General features: G+C 30.4%; 2 protein-coding genes across 3 annotated transcripts in view; one reads left to right on the top strand and one right to left on the bottom strand.

Moving 5' to 3' along the window:
• Positions 1-13,097, top strand: part of HPS1 (Hermansky-Pudlak syndrome 1 protein) — a 133,554-nt gene extending 120,457 nt beyond the window's left edge. For both annotated transcript variants that reach the window (XM_085817254.1, XM_085817255.1), the window contains one exon: positions 11,824-13,097. In XM_085817254.1, coding sequence (XP_085673380.1) covers positions 11,824-11,862 — 39 coding nt within the window. In that variant the 3' untranslated portion in view covers positions 11,863-13,097. The remainder of the gene's footprint in view (positions 1-11,823) is intronic.
• Abp1 (Actin binding protein 1) overlaps positions 628-21,406 on the bottom strand; it is a 53,687-nt gene continuing 32,908 nt past the window's right edge. The window contains exons 10-12 of the mRNA XM_085817256.1: positions 20,044-20,404; positions 9,325-9,483; positions 628-5,536 (exon numbers count right to left, since the gene is read on the bottom strand). Of these exons, the coding sequence (XP_085673382.1) occupies positions 5,397-5,536; positions 9,325-9,483; positions 20,044-20,404 (660 nt within the window). The 3' untranslated portion in view covers positions 628-5,396. The remainder of the gene's footprint in view (positions 5,537-9,324; positions 9,484-20,043; positions 20,405-21,406) is intronic.

Here is a 21,406-nt window from a genome sequence, read left to right on the forward strand (position 1 = left end):
ACTCTTTTTGACATAATCGAAAGTTCAAGCTTAATTTTTATAAAATTGCTCTTACAGTCTGCAAAAAATAACAAGCCAGATCCAATTAGAAGATTGAGGAACAGTGCAATCTGCAACATTAACTGAAATGCCTTAGAATCAGAAAGATAATTAGAATCAGGAAAGATAATCTTAGTCTAGCTTATACATTAAATGTGCATGCGTAAAGCGTACAAAAAAACAAAAAAAAAAAAAAGTTTGTGGCTTTGAGGTCCGGATTATAGATCATTCTGGATTATGGACTTTGTACTGTATAAAGTTTATAGGTTTCCAATTTATTAGCAGTTCCAGTGGTATTTATTTGTTTTCATTAAACATTTTAACTTAATGACTTAAATTCATCATTATTCTGTAACTGAAAATGTTGTATTTTTTAGAGTTTAAATTTTGTTTCAGTGAATTACATTAAAACAAACAAGACAATTTAAAAAGAAAATATTTAATTCAATACAAAAATGAAACATTTAATGTAAAACTTGGATGTACAATAAAAAGTTTAACAAATAAAACTATTCAGTACAAATTCAAATAAAAAATTACACAGGATAAAGATATGCAAGGAAACTACATAATATAAAATATTGCTCATTTTTAATTTTTAATTTTTTTTTTTTTTTTTTTTTTTTGTATACCTGTAAAAATTAGACAAGTCTTGATAATACAATTAAAAAAGCTCATAGTTCATATATTTTAAGTACTTAATCATTTATAACTGTTCTCCAAAAGTATATGTCAAGCTCTATGCATTTTAGAGCATACCTGCATAATATGCAGTATTATAATTTTTAAGCATTTTATGCATTTTCAGCTTAAAACATATTAAAATTCACTACAGCAGTTCAGTCATTATGTAAAATATCAACATATTATACATTTTTTCTATAGTTGTAACATTTTCAAATTGAATAAATAATCACTATTATGCTATTTATTAGCAGATATTTAACAATTTAAAATTCCTAAATTTCCATAAACTCAACAGATGACCAGGCCTAGATTCCATATTAACTATACAAATTAAGTGATAAAAGTGTTTAGGTATTCAATTTACATTACTTTTACTGAACATGTAAAGGATTTTTCTTATTTTAGAGTTTATACTTTCTTTTAGATGACACATTTCGAAAAACAAGAATTTAACACACTATCATTAGTTCTCATTACTCTGTTGAAGATGCATCAATCATAAAACAGATTCAACAGAAATGATTAAAACTTTGCTATGCTCAAAATTTGTATATATTGTGTTATACTTCAGCTTTTCTCCCCCTTGCACATAAAAGAGTTTATATTATAGATCAGGCATAGGGAAAAAAATGAAGTAAACGTCAATGTTAGTAAAACATAGATATCTTTCATTTTATGCCTGACACTGTTTTGTAAATGCTAAGTATGAAATAAAAACAAAACACACACACACACACACACACACACACACACACAAAAAAAAAAAAAAAAGCACCAAGATTGAGAAAGGAGATAAAACGACTAGACAAGAATAAATTATAATAGTTATAGTACAACCATAAATGCAGCGAAGAAATCAAAGCTGAAGTAAGAAAACTATTACAGAATATAATAGTAGAACTCCAGTTATCTGATATAAAACAGACTGAATAATGGTAGTGTCTTGATCAGGAGGTCTCTGATCACAGGACTGATTTACTTGTACCATCAATATGAAAAATGCATTCTTAATGAAATATTATACATAGTGCAGTAATAACTTTACTATCAATCAAAATTATCATAATTTTTAAGTCTGAATTAAATTTTAATGGTATGTGATAATAAGTAAATCAGATAATGGGAAGTACTGTATTTCATTAAAGCCAGTGATGTTAGAGGAATAAAAACTGTAATTAAGAAATTATTTACATTTCTGCTTCCTTTGAATGAACATAATGCATATATATTAGACAATTAACATAAACAGCCAAAGTAAAAAGGAATTGAAGATAAAATATATAATATAGATACTGCACATGAAGCAGAGTGTTTTCATACCAAGTTTTATTTTTTCAGTCAGTCGCTTATATATATATATATACAATAGTTATCCTCATTAAAATAAATATTGATGTCAAATGATGCTATTGAAAGTTTTACTATTGAATATATTACATAAAAATAAAATTTAACTACGTACTTTGGTTTCTGGCATACCCATTTAGTTCGTTTACTTTTGTGTCCTTGCCATCCACTTTTATCATCCATTCCATGACATTATTGTTAAAGCCCAGGCCTTCTAGCATTTACAAAGCATATTATATAATTTGTTAATATGGACAATTTGATACCAGTGATTACAATTACATCAGCAGAAAGATGTGAAAATATCTTCAAATTAAAACATATTTTTGATACCTATTAGCATTGCAGGTATGCTGCCTTTGTCTTTTTCTGCACTATAAAATACAGTATTAGCTACAAACAAATGAACTGCATAAATAGATTACCAACGAATAATTTCTGTGCTTCCAATAGACTAAGATGGATCTTATCCAGCAAAGAAGCCATTCTTGCATCAGAAAATGGCCATGACTGCATTTGCAGTATCCTTCTTAATCTAACCTCTAATAATCAGCAAAAAAAGAAGAATAGAAGATTCATTCTTTTACTTTAGCTGGAAATTATTCACTACCTACCAACTATATGATATGAGCAGATCATATAGTTAGGTAAGTATCATGATCTCATATTCATGATAATCATAACTAAATCTTCCTTATTTTTATAAAGGAAAATTAGTCACAATATTTATACCAGCCAGGTTTCAGAATAAGGAGCTGTAAAGGGAAAATGAATTTGCTGCTAGACATAATGATTCTCTTTCAGGAAATCTGCTTCCCTTTTCCATAAAATTTATCTGAAAAATGTTAACCACTTCAGCAAAGAAAGGGAACACAGAAGTTTACAGTTGGAAATGGGACAAATGGAGAGCATTTGTTCTATTCCTCTAGACAAAAATCATATGTCTCACCAACTAATCTGAATATATTAATTGTAATATAATGAACATAATAAATCCAAGCTTATGGTTTAAAGCATGTAGATACTTTAGTATTTGATTTGATTGTTTTCTCATTCATCAATATTATAATTAATATTGATGAATATATTAATCGTAATATAATGAACATAATGAATCCAAGCTTATGGTTTAAAGCATGTAGATACTTCAGTATTTCATTTGATTGTTTTCTCATCCATCAATCATGATTTAAAATATAAAACATTTAAATTTGTATACTAACAACATACTTTTTTCAATATAAAATTAATGTTTAAAAATTTCAGCAATTTTATGCTTATATGTTCTTAACCTCATGTTTTTCCTTGAGGATCTACTCCTCTATAGACAAATAATTTTTGAAAAAAAAAATTAAATGTTTAGTATAATACAGTCAACTACTTAAGTCTTTGACTACTATAGGTGCATATATGCATCCAGCAAAAACCATCAGTATGGCCTATGGGTGCACATGTGCATCTGGCACAAACCATTAGTGTAAACTATGGACACAAATGTGGACTCGGCAAGGCTTTGGCCATATACTGTTGTCTCATCTGTATGTTTGGAAATTATTTCTATTGTACATGTCCAGCACTCACAAGAAACCTCACACCCAGTTCGTTGCTTAACAAGAAGAAAAAATGAGATCTTATTTATTTGGTCATTCGTTCTACGGTTGCATGCCACTCTCTCAGAGCGCTTCAACTTAAAGCAATTAGCAGTCAAAGGATTAATTGGGACCTTAACTAATGTGGAATGATGGAAAAATTACAATTAGAAATTTTCAGTATGAAACAAAACTGTCTACAGAAAATATAAAAAAAAGAAAATGCACAGCAGTGCTAGTAGATGAATTCAGAAAAAATTAAAAGTACTAATCAACTTTTCCACATGAGTTTTAACTCAATGAGATTGTTCAAATTCACTTGCAAATATATATATTTTTTTTTAAATGTATGTGCAAACATACATATACTGACAGCTAAAATAAATTTATGTTTTGAAATTCAAAAATCCATTTTAAAATTTCAAACATTATTGACAACATTATTAGAATTTCATGGTGAATTCATACATGCAATACATAGCAGTTTGTAGATATAGGAACATTATTTATTCTCCTTATCTAAATCATTAGATCAGATTATGTCTATTTAATTGCTAAAGCAAATTAAGGCTATCTGCAGCTCCATTTTGATTGATCTTGAGAGATTTGATTTATTACAAAGAGAACTATTTCGACTAATTTAGTTTTTAATGAGAACTTCAAATAATAATCTTTACAAATTTAAGTCTGAAAAAACTTTACATGGCGACTACTAAAAAATTACAAAATATTCTAATGTATTAAATAATTGATTAAAAAATTACATTTTGAATATTATTACAATCTATAAAATTCATACAGTTTCAGAAGAAAATTCTAAAAAGCATCCCTAATAGTATATAATTATACATTATTCGCATAATATGATGAACATGCCTGACCAGTTTATATAAATTTATTTTTGTATAAATGACCATTTGTGTCATACAGCACATAAAGCAAAACTACTTACATTTGAAATAAGGAAACAACAATGTAATATACCCTGAAATAGTATTCAAAGTAAAGATTATGTTCTTCACACAGAAGACCAAATCAATAGTTAAAAATAAATTTCTAAAGTTCTTTCATGCATGCAGAAAGATCTTCATTTATGCATGCAAGAAAGCTTTAAAAAATTACAGGACACTGCAAAGAGTTTACAGTATGAAATGGAATACTGTTTACCATTTTAAAAAAGCTATAAAATGTGTCAAAGACTTAATGCATCAAATGAATACATTAAAAAAAGGCATTGGTTTGCTATAAAGAGATACTCCATAAAATTAAAAAATCTAAAATCTGACTGATTAGTAACATCCTCACTAATATCCATGTTATAATCTAAATACAATACCAATCAGTTATTGATTCTCACTTATTAAATAAAATTTACCGATTTTCAAATCAATGTATAAGAAATAAAATCTTCCCTTCTGATTGGTAATTTTTAAATATGTAATTATTTTGTAATAGTAATAAACATACTTAACTGTTCTAACATCTTAAAAAATCATATGGCACTTCTCAAGATGTATTGAAGATATTTCATATAGGCATTTCAAGCATACATTTTCCTTTCATTCTTAATTTAAGAATTTGATTTACAACTCTCAACAAGACATTACCATGTACATCTCTCTATCTAGTGAATTCGTAAAATTGTTAAAAAAAAAAAAAAAAAAAAAAAAAAAGAATTACAAAATTTATTTTCATCACAGATGATATATTGCAGTCTTAAATGAACACAACTTATCAGTCTAATAATTCAACATAATTAGCTGGAAATAAACCATAGGAACCATCAGGAGCAAGGCCTTGCCACCATCCCTCATCAATCTGTTCTATCTGAGTTATGATATCATCAGGGTCAAATGATATTTCTGTATCATCAGCTACATAAGAAAATAACTAATTAATGTACTGCATCTAAAGAATCATTCACATATATATTAATCATGTAAGTAAAGGTATAAAATTCCACTGTCTTTAACAGTTATGAATAACTATATTGAGAAATGCATTTTAATTGCTATTACATCCCAAATGATTAAACTGATTAACCCTCTCAGTGTTAAGGCCGGAAAATTCCGTACAAAAGGTTGCCTTCCACATTCATTATACGTGAAAATTTCTGCTAGCTTTTAATGTATCTGATTTCAGTTTGGATGATATTGGAAGAAAAGGAATCAAGGTACAAAATGAAAGAATCATTTTTTAATTAAAATCAAGAAAATATCACTTATTCATGACATTTTGAAGAACTTTGAAATTTCAAGGCTAAACCCATAACGCTCAGAGGGTTAAGAGATAAAATTTGATAAGGCATCTGAAGATAAGAAAGTGGAATAATTTGGGTAGTAAAAGATAACAGTCTGTATAATTTTGATTTTAGAGAAAAATGAAAATTATTCAAATTATAAAATTATCAAACTATGATAAACTTAAAGCATAGGATCAAAATGGGATTTTTATGAAAAGCCCACCATAATCGACCAAAATTTTTAATATATTTAAATAATAATCCTTATACAAAATCAATAATAATTCCAGTTCCAGAATACAAAAATGTAGATTACATAAAAAAATATATAAAGTATGGAAATATAATCTGTAGAGATGGAACATTTCTCAAGAATTCTGAGTACCTTGTTTTGACGTTAGTGATATAAAGAGGTTAAATTAGGTAATTTGGATATAGCAAAACACATAAGGGCTGTCTGCCTAAGGAGAGGCATGTCTTTGAGAAGAACTTTCTCAAAGAGACAGGTTTGAGTTTCCATTACACATAGCGAGAACCACAAAAACAAGGCATGCAGTCAATTCATTTGCCTTAGTTTGAACCAGCATTCAGTGGTCTGTCGTTTGACCAATGGGTTGACTATGTAAAGAAATTTGGTTTCATGCTGAATTTATTATTTCAATATATGCATATCTTTTACAATGCAAAATGTTCTTCCTTTCCTCCAACTTAAGAGGTTTCTGTTAACATTATACTGAGCAAATTGTCAGCATTAAAAAAAGTATTAGTTTATTTTGTGTTTCCATACGGCACTGTAGGAAATTTTTGCAATATTTCAAGCATTTTCATTATTATATTGAAATTATGCTAGCCAATAAACATACACTAACTTTTTTAAATAATTTATTTTATGACACTTTCTTCAGCATACTACATTACTCTCTAAATTTATTATTTTTAATGCAATTTTAGATTATTAATTTTGTACATAGATAAAGTTTGGGATATCACAAAAAATTTGTTAATATACAAGTTTAAGTAAATATTTTTCCTCCATTTCATATTCCATATTGAGATGTGTTTTTTCCTGCATGTTATGAAATTTCAGTTAAAAACAGTTTTTGAAATAAAAACTAATTTATCCAAAATAAATGGATCCATTTTTGACAATATCAGCAATTTTATTTAAACTTTTAAAAGCACAAAAATGTTAGCTTCTACATCTCAACTTTTTTTTTGGGGGGGGGGGCTTGTTTTTCTTCATATAAAAAATTTTTGGAATATTTTGATTTCATTTCAGGAAGGCACGACTCTTACTTATTTATAAGCTTTATTCTTTTTTTTCAATCCTCTGCCAAAATATTTCCATTTAAAATTCAAAGTACTATAGAGTATACATTCTAGCAATATTTAAAATCTTTACTAATATAATTTTTAAATTAAGATTATAACATATAATTGCCATTAAGTTTCTAAGAACAATATAAGTCTCACTTTAAAGAAAGAAATGAGGAACTTAATGAAAAGGACATGCTTAACTGTGTTACCAATTTATTGCAGTTGTCAGCAATCATCAGTTAATCTGCATCAGTTAAATGTTCAAGATATCAAGATATGCTAGAACTTGATCTCTATACATATCAAGAGTTAAAAAAAAGCACCTTTATAAATATGTACCGTTTCATTCTAGCGCCGTCGCAGCGCTGTGGTAGGCGTCCTGCGCATGCGCACTAGTCTTTCTTGTTCACTGACTTTCAATTGTCGTCATTTTGGTTGCTCTATGTTGTGTTTTCAGTTTGCTGTGCACATTCAAAATGTTTAAGACAATTAGTTCTCCCGCTGACTGTGAGATTCGTGCCGTGATTAAATTTTTTAACGTGAGGAATGTTCAACCGGCCGAAATTTATCGTCAAGTGACAGAAGTTTACGGTGAATGCGCGATAAGTGATGGAATGGTGAGAAAGTGGGTAAGAATGTTTAATGCAGGTCGAACAAATGTCCACGCCGAGGCTCGGAGTGGTCGGCCTTCTGTTGTCACTGATGATTTGGTAAGGAAAGTTGATGAAGCAATTCATGAGAACAGATGCTTCACAATGACAACTCTTTCAGAGGCATTTCCACAAATTTCACGTACTCTTTTGTTCGAAATTGTGTCTGACCACTTGAATTATTGCAAACTGTATTCCCGATGGGTTCCAAAAATGCTCACTGATGTTCACAAAACAAAGCGACTTGGTAGTGCCCTGACGTTTCTCACGCGGTACAGTGATGAGGGAGAAAACTTTTCAAACCAAATTGTGACAGGTGATGAAACTTGGGTGTGTCATTTCACACCAGAATCGAAACAACAAACGATGGAGTGGAGCCACTCATTCTCCGAAAAAACAAAAGTTCAAAGTGACAATGTCATCACAAAAAATCATGTGCACTGTCTTCTGGGATAGGAAATTCGTTTTGCTTACTAAATTTCTTCCCAAAGGTGAAACCATTAATGCGGCACGATATTTTGAGACTTTAACAAAACTAAGGCATGCCATTCAAAACAAATGAAGAGGAATGCTCAGTAAAGGAATTGTGTTGCTCCATGACAATGCTCGGCCCCATACTGCTGGTGTCACTCAATCGTTAATTCGACAGTTTCATTGGGAGCAGTTCGATCACCCGCCGTACAGCCCGGACTTGGCGCCGTCCGACTATCACTTGTTCCTGCACATAAAGCGCGAGCTTGGTGGCAAGCGCTTTGGATCTGACGATGACACGAAAAATGCTGTGGAGTCGTGGTTATCGAAACTAGCGGGAAGTTTCTTTGACGATGGTATACAAAAACTGGTCACCTGCTATGACAACTGTTTGATCATTGGCAGAAACTATGTTGAAAAATAGTTTAAGACATGTATTTTCATGTAAAAATAAAATTGGATTCGAAAAAATTGTTTTACTATTTTTTTTTTTTTTTTCAAAACGGTACTTAGTTTCCGAATACGCCTCGTATATGTGATACTCATTTCACTTTCACCAACTGTGAAAAATCCTTGCTCAAATTTAGAATTTTTAGCTCTCTATATATTTACATGAATACTTATCGCAGTTGTTGCTGGATAAATAATTGTTACATAGACATTTAAAATTAATTATTAAAGTGATAGTAAAAATTCCATTATTAATTTCTTTTAAATGTAAACTTATGACTCACAAATATCTGATAATTATGATAAGTTGCTTCTCTTGATTCAGAGACCAGAGATATAAATAAATGAATTTTTTTTTTTTTTTTTTTTTTTTGCTTATAAAAACTAACTTCAGAAATAAAAATTTGAAATTAATTTTTACACATTTTAAAAGACTTCACATTAAAAAAAAAAGTAAGCACTACTTCCCTTGACATAAGTTAATAAACTATTATAAAATAATTATAACATTTGATACACAGTTATAACTTACCTGCTTGATAATCATATAAAGCACGGGCTCTTAATCCATCAGATAGCTGGCCAGAAGTAATAACTTGGGTATTATCTACCATTTGACGAACCATGCCATGTTCTGCCATCATTTCAGTCAATGGATCTCTAACATCAGGAGGTGCCTCCAGTGTAGGTTCTAAACAGATAAATGTTTTCATTTAAATTCATATTTTTTCATTACTTTCAGTAAACTTATTTAAGTCATAAGTTGAAGAGCAAAATTACCTAAGTATAACACTAAAATTGACATTAAAATTATTATTAAAAGCAACTTTTGATTATATATATGTTATTACAGTTCCTAATTTTTGCCCATTAATGTAGCACAACTGTATCTTAAAGAAATTTTTCGATACCTTTTAGCAATTTTAAACGTTTTTGCAATTTATTTTTATTCCATGAAGGAATAATTAAATTAGTATGAATACTTCCTTTAAAATTTTTTTTTGAATATATAAGGTTTTCATTTCACTACTCAAACAGAAAGTTTTTAATTATCCTCACCCCCCCCCAAAAGTCTATTTCAATGATGCACACAAATGCCACATATTTATTTATTTGAATTCGTTAAAAAATAAAATAATAATTTTTTTTTTTTTTTTTTAACATTATGCACTGGCCACAATTATGATCACTCAAGAACAATTGAAACTTCAACCAACACTCCAACATCATGAAAATAAAAGACAGCAAACTCCACAGTTCCATTATGATTCATTACAACAAAAACAAATATATAGTCATTGCAAGAATACACTCTTGCAAAAAAAATCGAAGCACCAAGAAAGAATTTTTTGATCGTGATGAAATTTGGTATGCAAAAACACCTTCATCGAACATGCAAATGATCAAAGTTTCAAAGCAACCTAACTGGAATTGGGATCATAGTGCACATTTCTAGTGCGCAATTCGCAAAGTATAAAACCAGTTACAGAGGTGGAAAATTTATCTTTTTTTTTTTTGTTGCTGTGATTGTAATTCCATAAAGAAGCAACTAAAAATGCCATTACAGTGATATCAAAGGCCTTAAAGACAACTAAACGACTTTGAACATGGTGTCGCACTGTAGGATTGTGTGAAGCCGGGCGGTCATACTGAGCAAAAGGCCACCACCTGCAATGCACCTGCCAAGGAACACAAATGCGAGGCAAGATAGGATGATCGTCTGCCAGGCCCGAACCACCTAAACAGTATCATTGCCGACTATTCAACGCACTACAGCCATGTGTATACCTCCCGTGGTACCAGCCACCATCTCACGGTGCTCGTCTGAGGCAGGGTTACGCTCACAGAGGCCTTTAAGACATTTATCTTTGACCTCACAGCATCGGCGGAGTCGTCTGGAGTGGTGTTGCAGTCGATCATCATAGCTGCCATCAGACTGGCATTGTATAGTGTTCAGTGATGAATCCTGCTTCACTTTTGAAGCAGATGACCACCGTGTTCGTGTCTGGAGAGGACGGGGCCAGAGGTCCCAATCAGCTTTTGCTTTACAAAGGCATACAGCCACAACCCCTGGTGTAATGGCGTGGAGTGTTATTTCTTATGACAGCAGGTCATCTTTAGTCATCCTCTGTACATCTTTAACAGCTCAATGATATGTTGATACCATGCTGTGGACTGTTGCATTACCCTTCATGGCATGTCATCCTGGGGCTATTTTCCAACAAGATAATGCCAGGCCACATACCGCTTGCATATCTCTGGACTGTCTCTGTGCAGTTGATACTCTTCCTTGCCCAGCAAGGTCACCAAACCTTTCATCAATCGAGCATGTCTGGGACATAGTAGACCGCCAGATTTGGGCACCACAAAATATCACAGGTCTGGAGCGACAATTGATGAATGCCTGGCAGAATGTGTCGCAGGATGACACTAGGAACTTCTACCACTCCATGCCTCGACGAATTCAAGCATGCATTGCCGACAGGGACGGTTCGACCAACTACTAATTTGAACAATCAACGGGTGATTTTGAGCCATGAACATATGACCTTGATTTTATAATCATTTTATTATCTATGTATGTGTACACATATTCAATTTCATAAAAACAACCACTTCCTTCATTGTGCTTCGATTTATTTGCAAAAGAGTGTATAACTCGGAGGGGAAACACTGAATTTGAAAAGTACAAATCTACCTGTACCCTAAATTACATACAGATGCATGCTATGTACATACTTAAATAATAGCATTTGGTAACATGATGCAAAGCTTCATTTACAGTCTTTGGTGTTTTTTGATTTGGTGCAAAGTATCATACTTATGTATTTTCCCGACAACTATTTTCACCAAATAAAAACTTGCCAAACAGTGCAATTTAGCTACAGTAATGAATAAGCATGATGTCACAACACATTAATAAGATTTTTGCTTTGGTATTATGTAACTTAATAAGCCAGTTTAGTTTTTGAAAGAAGAATTCAATGAATTGTTATTTCTTATATCTTTGTTTTTTCTTACATTATTTTAGGCAAAGGAAAGATTAAAATCTAGGACCTGGCTTCTATAAAACAGCAAGCAGTGGTCCATTCTCAATGTTTCGGGACTGGCTATACTTGTGCATTTATAGAAAACATTCAAAGATTGTGGGGCTCCCAAAAGCAAAAGGCACCATAGAACTGCACAACACCACTTAGATTTGTATTGAAACAAATTCATGTATTTGCCAAGTCACAAAAAAGTGATTTTTTGCTATAGTGACAGCTTTGTTGCTATTTTAAATGGCGTTAAAGAATTTTTGCTGCCAAGATAACAAATGCTAGTTTTAATGAATTTGTCAGATAATCTTATATTAAGCTCATATTTATTTAAATGCTTTATTTGCTATTTCTGTAACTTGTATCTATTCATTACTTAATTAAATAAAGTGTGACCCATAATGATCTAACTAAATAAAGATCAATCTATTTCTTCAAACTTCTGCCAGAATGATTCAAGCATATTTGGCGAGACCTCTGCTAACTTTCAAGGTCAACAAGAAAATATATAGATAAGATACATTAAATTCTGAAAGTAAAAACAAACAAAAAAATTATTTGTTTTTTACTTTCAGAATTTTGCATGTTTAATTACAGAATTTGATAAAAGTTGTGAATTCAAATATTAAAAACTGAATTCTTTATAACATGAAATAAATAAACATATTCTTTTATGAAAATTCCCCTTTCTTCATAAAGTTTTGCTTTGTCAAAAAAAAAAAAAAAAAAAAATTTATTGGACAAAAAGGTAATTTTAACTAATTTAATGCAAAACTAATTTTAAGTAATTTAAAATTATATAACTAAAATCATGCAAATTTTTGTTTTCAAATTATCATAATTCAATGTATCCTAAGACAGTGGTCTCAAACTCAAACTGCATGCCGACCGCATGCATGACCTGAAAGCAGCTGGCGGGCAGTATGCATGACATGAAAACAGCTTGGTGGCGGGATTTTTTTCTCAACAAAATTTCAATAATAATGCAAGGGAAATTCACATTTATTGTGCTTATTTTCTATCTGTAACAAATTTCTGTTGGTTACATTTCGTAATTCAAATGTACTGACAACTGAATGTTAAATTTTTGGATTGATATTTATTTCAAATAATTAACATTTTGAACTAACCACTAAATAGCTTACTTTTAACATAAATTTAGAATAGACAAATTATGAAAATGTTTACAAAAATAAACAAATTTTCACAGACATCTTTCGTGAAACAAAACTTCAGAATAAAGACTGACAACTTATTCTCTTTCTTTTATGTGTTAAATGTTTTATTGACACACAAAGAAACAAAATGACTCAAAATTGTATGTACATAATTATACATTTCTTTTTTTTTTACTCAACATGTAACTGCGGTTCGAGTTTGATAACATTTGTAGCATTGGAGGAAAATTTTTTCATCCTGGATGCCTATTCTACAATCACTGGATCTCATCTACTATAGTGCACACAATACCGACTCAAAAGAAATTTTTTTTTTTGTCAACTGCCCCCAACCTTATGAAGTAAATCATTTTGCAGCCCTTAGATCATATGCGGTTCGGTCCACCTGACTTCATTGAGATAGGACAAATTCTTCAGGCAGCTTTAGACCAATTATAGTACAGACAAGTGACATAATTTATAGCATGTGGGCAATAAGTTCTGGGCATATTTATTAAGGTGTGCAAAGGTCAAAGTTTCAGCAATATTTTTTTCTCATCGTTTCATAGTGGACAGGTCAGTGGCATAGCTAGAGCTTTTGCTGCCTGGGACAGTTCCCTGAATTTACTGCTCTTTTGATATAGAAATAAATACTTAAAGATGTTAAAATGACATACAGGGAAATATATTTACAATTACAAGAAAATTTTAAAAAAAAATTATATAGTATTATTTTGCTTTCCCCCTCTCAAAATCCTTGAAGATATCATAGAAGTGTACGTGACTGTTCCAGTTTCTGTAATGTATGCAGACAGGAAGAAAGTTTTCTTAAATACATAAACATTTATAATTCTTAAATATTTCTTGAATGGAAAATTAATATTTATAGTCCTAAAATACTTTCTACATGATTTTTATGTAGAAAACTCTTCTCACAACCAGCAGCACCTACAAAAATTAACAGAAAAGTTCACAACAGTATTCTGCATTTTAGAATAAATTGCAAAAACTTAAAAAGACTGCCCTTCCACATAGCATGCTAGCAGTAGGCTGACTGACTGGCAGACGAAATTCATTTGCTACAGATTATTGATAAAGCAAAAAAATCATAAAGCACAAAGTACCTGAAATTATGACAGTTATGTATTATTTATGAAACAGTATGTAATAGTAGTTATGATATTATACTCTATTAATCTGGCTTTGTTTGATATATTTATAAGCGTACAGGATCAAAGAAATTCAATGAATTTAAGCTGATAATATATGGGATTGGCTTGCTATATATGAGTCACTTCAAGGACATTTTTATATAAGATATTGTTCAAGTGATCTTATATATTAATAGTCCCGAGAAATTACTGTATCCCTCTCTATGTATGATATAGTTATCCTATCCAGCTGGCAACTGGAAGATCCATAATTTTAATTCCAGCATAAGCCCACTGATATTTTGCATTATGATAAAAAAGCTTAACGCTTAAACTTAACACAACACGCAAACTAAAATACAAGTCAGATTTTGTCAAATAGAGCATTAATGTCTGTCCCCACTCACCCTTTAAGAATGAAAAATGTAGAGATTTATCAAATTTCTCCATGCATGCTCTCATGGTGTAAATAGTTAGCATATTTAACTGCCAACTGAAAAATCTGTGCTTCGAGTGATGGCAAAGGAATGATTGAATTTTCCTGTTTGATTTATTTATTATCAGATAAATATATCTACTTAAAGCAACATCTTCATGATTATTCATTTAAATGCCCACTTACCTTTTTGAAAAATCTTTATGAAAAACTACGCCCCTTATTTTCAAAGCAAAAATATTAGATAACAAATAGTTAATTGCAAAACCTGCAACTCTCATTTCATCATATTGTCATATTAAAATGTTATATATGTGAATGTCTGTTTGTATATATCTAACAATATACATAATAGAAAACTGTAATAATGAACAGCATCTCTTTTAGAATATAAAATTGATAACTAGTATACTACATTTTTTTAGTTTGGAGATTAAAAAAATATTATTTTTCAATACTAACAGATAAAAAGAATTATTTCATGAAGAAATCCTTAGATTTATAATATTGTTACTCTATAATAATTTATATATAAAAAGAAGAAAGTCTGTATGTTTGGTTGTCTTCTAATAACTCAGTCACTACTATAGCTATCATCACCACACTTTCTACAATTCTTTTCTGGGTGCTGGAAAAGGTCGACATCCACTTAAAAAAAAAAAAAAAAAAAAAAAAAAAGTAGCTAAAATCAGAGATATTAATTAAAAACTCAGTAAAATTATAATTTTCGCCCTCATTTTTCAGAGTGGTGACAGTCTCGCAAGCTGGAGATTAAAAAAAAAATTCTAAGTTTTACAATGCAATAAAAATAGCATTGCCAAACATTAAATACATTATTCCCGATTCCAAAAATTCATGGGAAGCCTTTTTGGCTATTCTCAACTTTGTACAACTTTAATCAGCCGAAATATTAATTAAAAACACTGAAAACGCTAATTTTTGCACTCATTTTCCTGAATGGCAACAGTGTCGCGCGTTGGGAGATAAAAATGCTTTATCTAAGAAAAGTGTTGCTACATCTCACTTTCAAATCGTAGAGTTTGTTAATTAAAAATTTCTAAACTTTACAAAAACTACGCATATAAAGAAGAATGTTTGATTGTGTGTACTTGTTCGCATTATTGATTTCTGATCAATTATGATAAATGTTTTGCCACATTTAATCGACTAAAATTGAATATAGGCAAAATATTGGATGGAACTTGAGCTTTTAAGACCATTTGATTAGAAAGATGAAAATCATTAAAAACTACATGCCATTGTTGCTGATATAATGAGAAAGAATTAGCCTATTTTTCTATCGATTTTTTTTTTATGTGTGTTCCATATCGCATCAAACTGAAAAATGTACGACTATGAATCATATTTTTTTGCATCGTTATTAGAGAAGGATTACAGCGGTATCATTCTCTCAGTTAGATGCATTACTCTCAATCTAACTTAACTGGCATTGGGTACTTTCACTAGTACAGTCAAATACCAAAAATCCGCAGACCTGAAATCCACATTGCTTCTCAAAATATAAACATTCAGTTTATAGGTTCCGGAAACCACAACATTGAGTACGAAATATCAAAGAAAAAATACTTACAGAATAATGACATCATAATTACCGAACAATCATGAGTCATAATGGAAATACTAAATTACATCATGATAAAAGCTTTTTCTCCTCTAATCTGCATTGAGGTAAGAAAGCAGATGATTCACTCAACTCTTCTTTCAAGTTCAGGATTCACATTGTTGTATTTTCTGAGTTTTGTTATTTCACGAGATTATTTAGTGCTGCCTTTTTTTCTATCCAGATATTTTGTGGATAAATTAAGAATATTTTAAATTTCAACCCATTTTAATACAATGAGAGATAAGAAATGCACTCATGATTTTACTGCTTGCAACGTTGAAAAATGTAAACAAGTTGCATTGACGGTAATGCAAAAAGTGCCAATTCTGCAAAAGATGGAGGCAATTGCTACTGCTCAGTTTATATCAGAATCATATGGAATTAGGACACGATTGTGTATGATATACAGAAAAATAAAGAAAAGCTGTTGAAATTTTACAGCAACAGTGATTCTAACACAAGAATACGAAACCGGAAATCTTTGCATGAGGTGAAATCGGCAAACCTCGATGCTATTGTACATATAATACAATGAATAATATAATCAATTTATATATGTAATAATAATTTAATGCATACAATACATTATTACAATAATGTATATAATAATTTAATTACATGTATCTAAAATGCCTTATTTATTTTGCACTTTTAGTCTGGATATTATGCTTTATCTTTTCTGTCCTGAAATCTGCAAAATTCACACAACCTCTGGTCCCAAGCTTTGTGGATTTCTGGACTTTCACTGTATAGCAATAATAATAACACTATAATATAATAATAATAGTAATGTAGTATCATCTTGCTAAAACATCTTAGCACCTAACAGAAAGTTATAGAGTTATACATTATGTACAAAACTATTTTGTAGGCAGACATTATTTCAATCAAATGACAAAGTCTGGAATTTACTGATATTTCTAGAATTCATTACTATTAGTAAGCCCCATTTATTATCATAATTGATTTTTAAAACTCACGCCTTTCTCACTGTTAAAAATTTTAATCATTTAATAAAGTAATAAATAATGAATAAATTTCAGAAACACAGTGACCATGTATTTTCATGGCGATTCATGAAAATACACTGTTGCTGTGTTTTTCATATAAAAAATCTTTTATTTTAAACTGCTGACATCAATATTTTATTTAAAACAAAATACATTCACTATCAATAATCATAAAAAGAATACAAATGAAAATAATTTGTAAAAATACCTAAAAAAATTGATATTTCATAGCTTTATAATCCTCTTAAATATATATATATTCATATACAAGGTGTGTCATAAGTCTGTAAAATATTTTAAAAATTTACAAAAATTGAAGGAATTGGGTTGGAATTTTACCACCCAATATATTTTAAAATTAACTTAATCTTTGTTGTATATAAATTAGTTAAATTAGATAGACTCTTCTTAAAGGTCTATGTATTATTAAATGATGAAAAATATGTTGTAGAAAAATACTTTAAGGAAAATTGGAAAAATACTATCTAATATTGTAAAGGGAAATATATATTTCATTTTGGAAAGAAGCATAAACAGCCTATCTTTCTTTCAGTAAATTCCTATTTTCTGAATATGGCTGAAATATTCTCTCATCTCAGTGCATATTATCATGAGAATAAATTTTGGCAGTCTAAGGAAAGCAATAAATGCATTTTCTAGAAGATTGAATGCATTGTCATATTTTTGACAAATTTGAAGATCTGCGACTATATTCTTCGCATAAATATGAAAAAATTAGTGGAGAAAACATATACAGAGTCGTGATCAACTTCCTACTGAAACTATGCAAACCTGTTAGACTTTTCATTGTAAACTGTGTTCATTCATTTCAGTATTAAAAATATTTTTTTTTTTTTTAATTTAACTTCAGTAATATATTTCATATTAAAATCTTAATAACTTAATCTAACATTCTATGGATGTAAACCATTTATGGAAAACCTGACAGACTATGAGGCAACTATGTTCCCCTTGTTTACTACCAATTCCATACTGCAGAACATGCAATACTGGATAAATCTGGTTTTCATTGGTAGCAATGAATAAATTGAAGAAAACTCTTGGGGCATAGAATAGGGATCCTGGATTGTAAATGCTCATTAGTCAATTGGGCCATTTTGTCAAGACTTGCTTATTTTTCAACCAACTAGTAACTTCTCAAGGAACATAAAAATACCAACTCAGTGGGAGGGGAAAGTACATAAAAGTTTTTATCAACTTTTGGTTGGTAAATAAATTTATCAATCATACAAACGTTCCACACTTTAGTCTAGTCACGCGAGCTGGCTTGCAAGCATACAAAGTCTATAATTTTTATAATATAATTGACATCATAAATCTATCCATTTTATTTCATTTTCATTCACTAGCAATGATGCAAACACAAGCCATGACATGTGATGATTATGTCCTTTTTTAAGCTTCTTTTGTGAGTTTGTCAGAGCATTGTTATAGATACATTACACAATGTACTTTTGGTTGTGCGCTGGCAATAGCTTTGAATCAATTGTAATGCAATGACTGCTGAAATATTTGTTAGTTCTTTTCTATTTTCTTAATAAACACTGTTTTGAGTTCCACTGCTCAACAAATTTATGTTATATCAAAATCCATAAGCACTATATTAAAACAAATACATAACTGAAATGGGCTGCATAAAACTGCTTTGGGGATAGCTTGTAGTCTGTAGGCCACCACTTTAAGACCACTGCCATAAGATATTACTTTACAAAATTATTCAGTAAGAAGTTATGAAATAACATTACATTTGTTATATTCAGTATTATTTTATCTCTAATGTAAGTTATAGATAATTACTTTCAATGCAAAAATTACCAAGTATAGGAAATTCTTAACATAAAAGGAAGCAGAAACGATGCAGATAGAAAATAAAACAAAAATCTGTAAAAAAAAATAATGTACTTATGGAAACTTAACCCCTTCCTCTTTAATATACAGTTCTCTCTAAACATCCAGTAGCAGCATAGCAAATAATTATATCACTTCAAAAAACTGTAGAGATTACCACAGATGCCCTAAGCATCCCATAGTAGCATGGGATTTGATGAAAATCAATATAGGAAAAGATTTATGGGCAAAATCTCAGATAGGAAGCATAATCTCCTGTCCAATATTATGACATAAAAGTCGCGGACAACAAAATATGATTATTTGATGAATTTCACAAGAAAGAGATATTAAAGCAGGTCTTGTTGCAACAGCAGATTTCATAAAGATTAGGCAATAGATAAAAGCCATTTAAATCATGTAACTTTAAATTACAAGTACGATGACTTAATTAATATAGATGTAAATAGTGCCAACATCCGTAAGTTATTGCTACGATGCATGTTATTATGTTTGCTTCACAGACCACTATTTAAAATTCTGTTGCATATATTTTTTTTTAAAAAAAAGGGGGGGATGTGAGCTTACTTAGCACTATGTTTTTTTTTCAAAAAACTTTAAAAAAAATGCATCAAAAAAGGAAAACACGGTGACAGTGATGAAGTTAAGAAGCTCTTCGCTAACAAATAAAGTCTACTGTACTTAACTGTGCCATATATACACACCAAAATAATACCAGGATCTAGAAAGAGAAAAGTAATCATGGTAAAGCCTGCTTGCTAAATATTTTCTGTTTTTTTAGCAAATTATCTAAATCACTGAAGATCAAAGATATTTTTGTTCTTTAATTTAATTACAAATTCATTCTACAAAAAATGCTCAGACGGTTTTGTCTCTTTAATTTATTTTAAGATATATTATCACAGGAAATGACAATGTACTCACATATCATGTCGAAAGCTAAGAATTTGAAAAAAACCAAATTACCATCCCAGTTTTGCTCCTCTTCAGCATTTGCTTCCATCTCAGAATCTTGCCGAGGAGGTAAACCTTCCTTTAATAAATTACGTGTGTAATTAAATTCTTCAGGAGGTGAAACAGATGCTCTTGTATCACTTTCTGGCTCTTTTTCAAGCTTTACGGGCTCTTGATATTCCGGAGAATGAATGTTTTGAGAAAGATACTGGTTATGGTGTTGATTTCCTATTCTTGCTTGGTTCTCTTCAAATTCTTGAAGAATTTTTGGCTGCCTAGATGCCTGAACACTTGACATCTGTCCTGCACACGTATTTTGTTCAAATATGGCCCGTGCATTAATTTTTCGTTGAGATATTAATGTTTGAGCTTCCTACAAAACCAAAAATTATTACAAAAAATTATTCCCATTTATATGAATTATTTGTAGATTTTTTTTTTTCCCCCTAATGGCAGATTGTGAACAGTTACAGTGTAAGCCAGTCCATTAATCTACTCAAGGTCAGATGTGGTGGTCTCTTTATTATGGAGGCACCTAAAAGGTGGGCCACCATCACCTCCTATGAAGGAAATGGACAGTTACAACCATGCCTTCTCCGGGATTCGAAACCAGGCCCTTCGGTATCGCAGTCAGGCTTCCCTAATTACTATACCATCTGGGTGTCATTTACAGATTATTAAAAAAGTATATTACTTAAACACCTTTTCGGGATAAATTAAAAGATTTTTAAGTGAAATAAAGCCTAAACAATTAATTAAATTAACGCATTTAATATTTCCACACCAACAACTTTTTTGTATTAGCATATCATTTTGCTTATAAAGAACGTTTTGTTGCTGAGAAACTAAAATTTAAAATATCATTTTTTTAAAGACCAAAACGACTATTAAGGCCCGTCTACACATAGCGATTTTCTCGGCCGACTTTCTCGTAGAACAACAATTTTAAGGATCTGCGCATGCGGCAAAAATCGGTCATGTTCTCTGCCACGATTTCAGAACTGGTGTTCACTGCTTACTAGCGTACGATAAAATCGGAGTCTCTAGCCAATAAGATTGCTTTGAGTGATCACGTGCTTTTCGCCTCATTTGGAATAATAAACATGGCTGCATTTCGTTGGAGCAAAACTCAATTAATATATTTCTATAAAGAAAATGTTGTGTTGTGGGACACAAGTAATGTAAATTTTAAAAATAAAAAATTAAGGGATTCTCTTATTTTGGTAAGCTTTGTCTTCCCCATTACTTTATATATTCAAATATTTTCTATTCGGGGTGAAAATTATTTTAACTTCCCCAAGAAAAGTTCCAAAAACTATTAATGATGCCATGTCATGGGTACTAGATGAAAATATTCAGAAACTACTTGAAACTG

Source organism: Stegodyphus dumicola, chromosome 5 (genome assembly GCF_044657685.1).
Source record: "Stegodyphus dumicola isolate Sdum_Otavi_A_Nest chromosome 5, ASM4465768v1".
NCBI lineage: Eukaryota > Metazoa > Arthropoda > Arachnida > Araneae > Eresidae > Stegodyphus > Stegodyphus dumicola.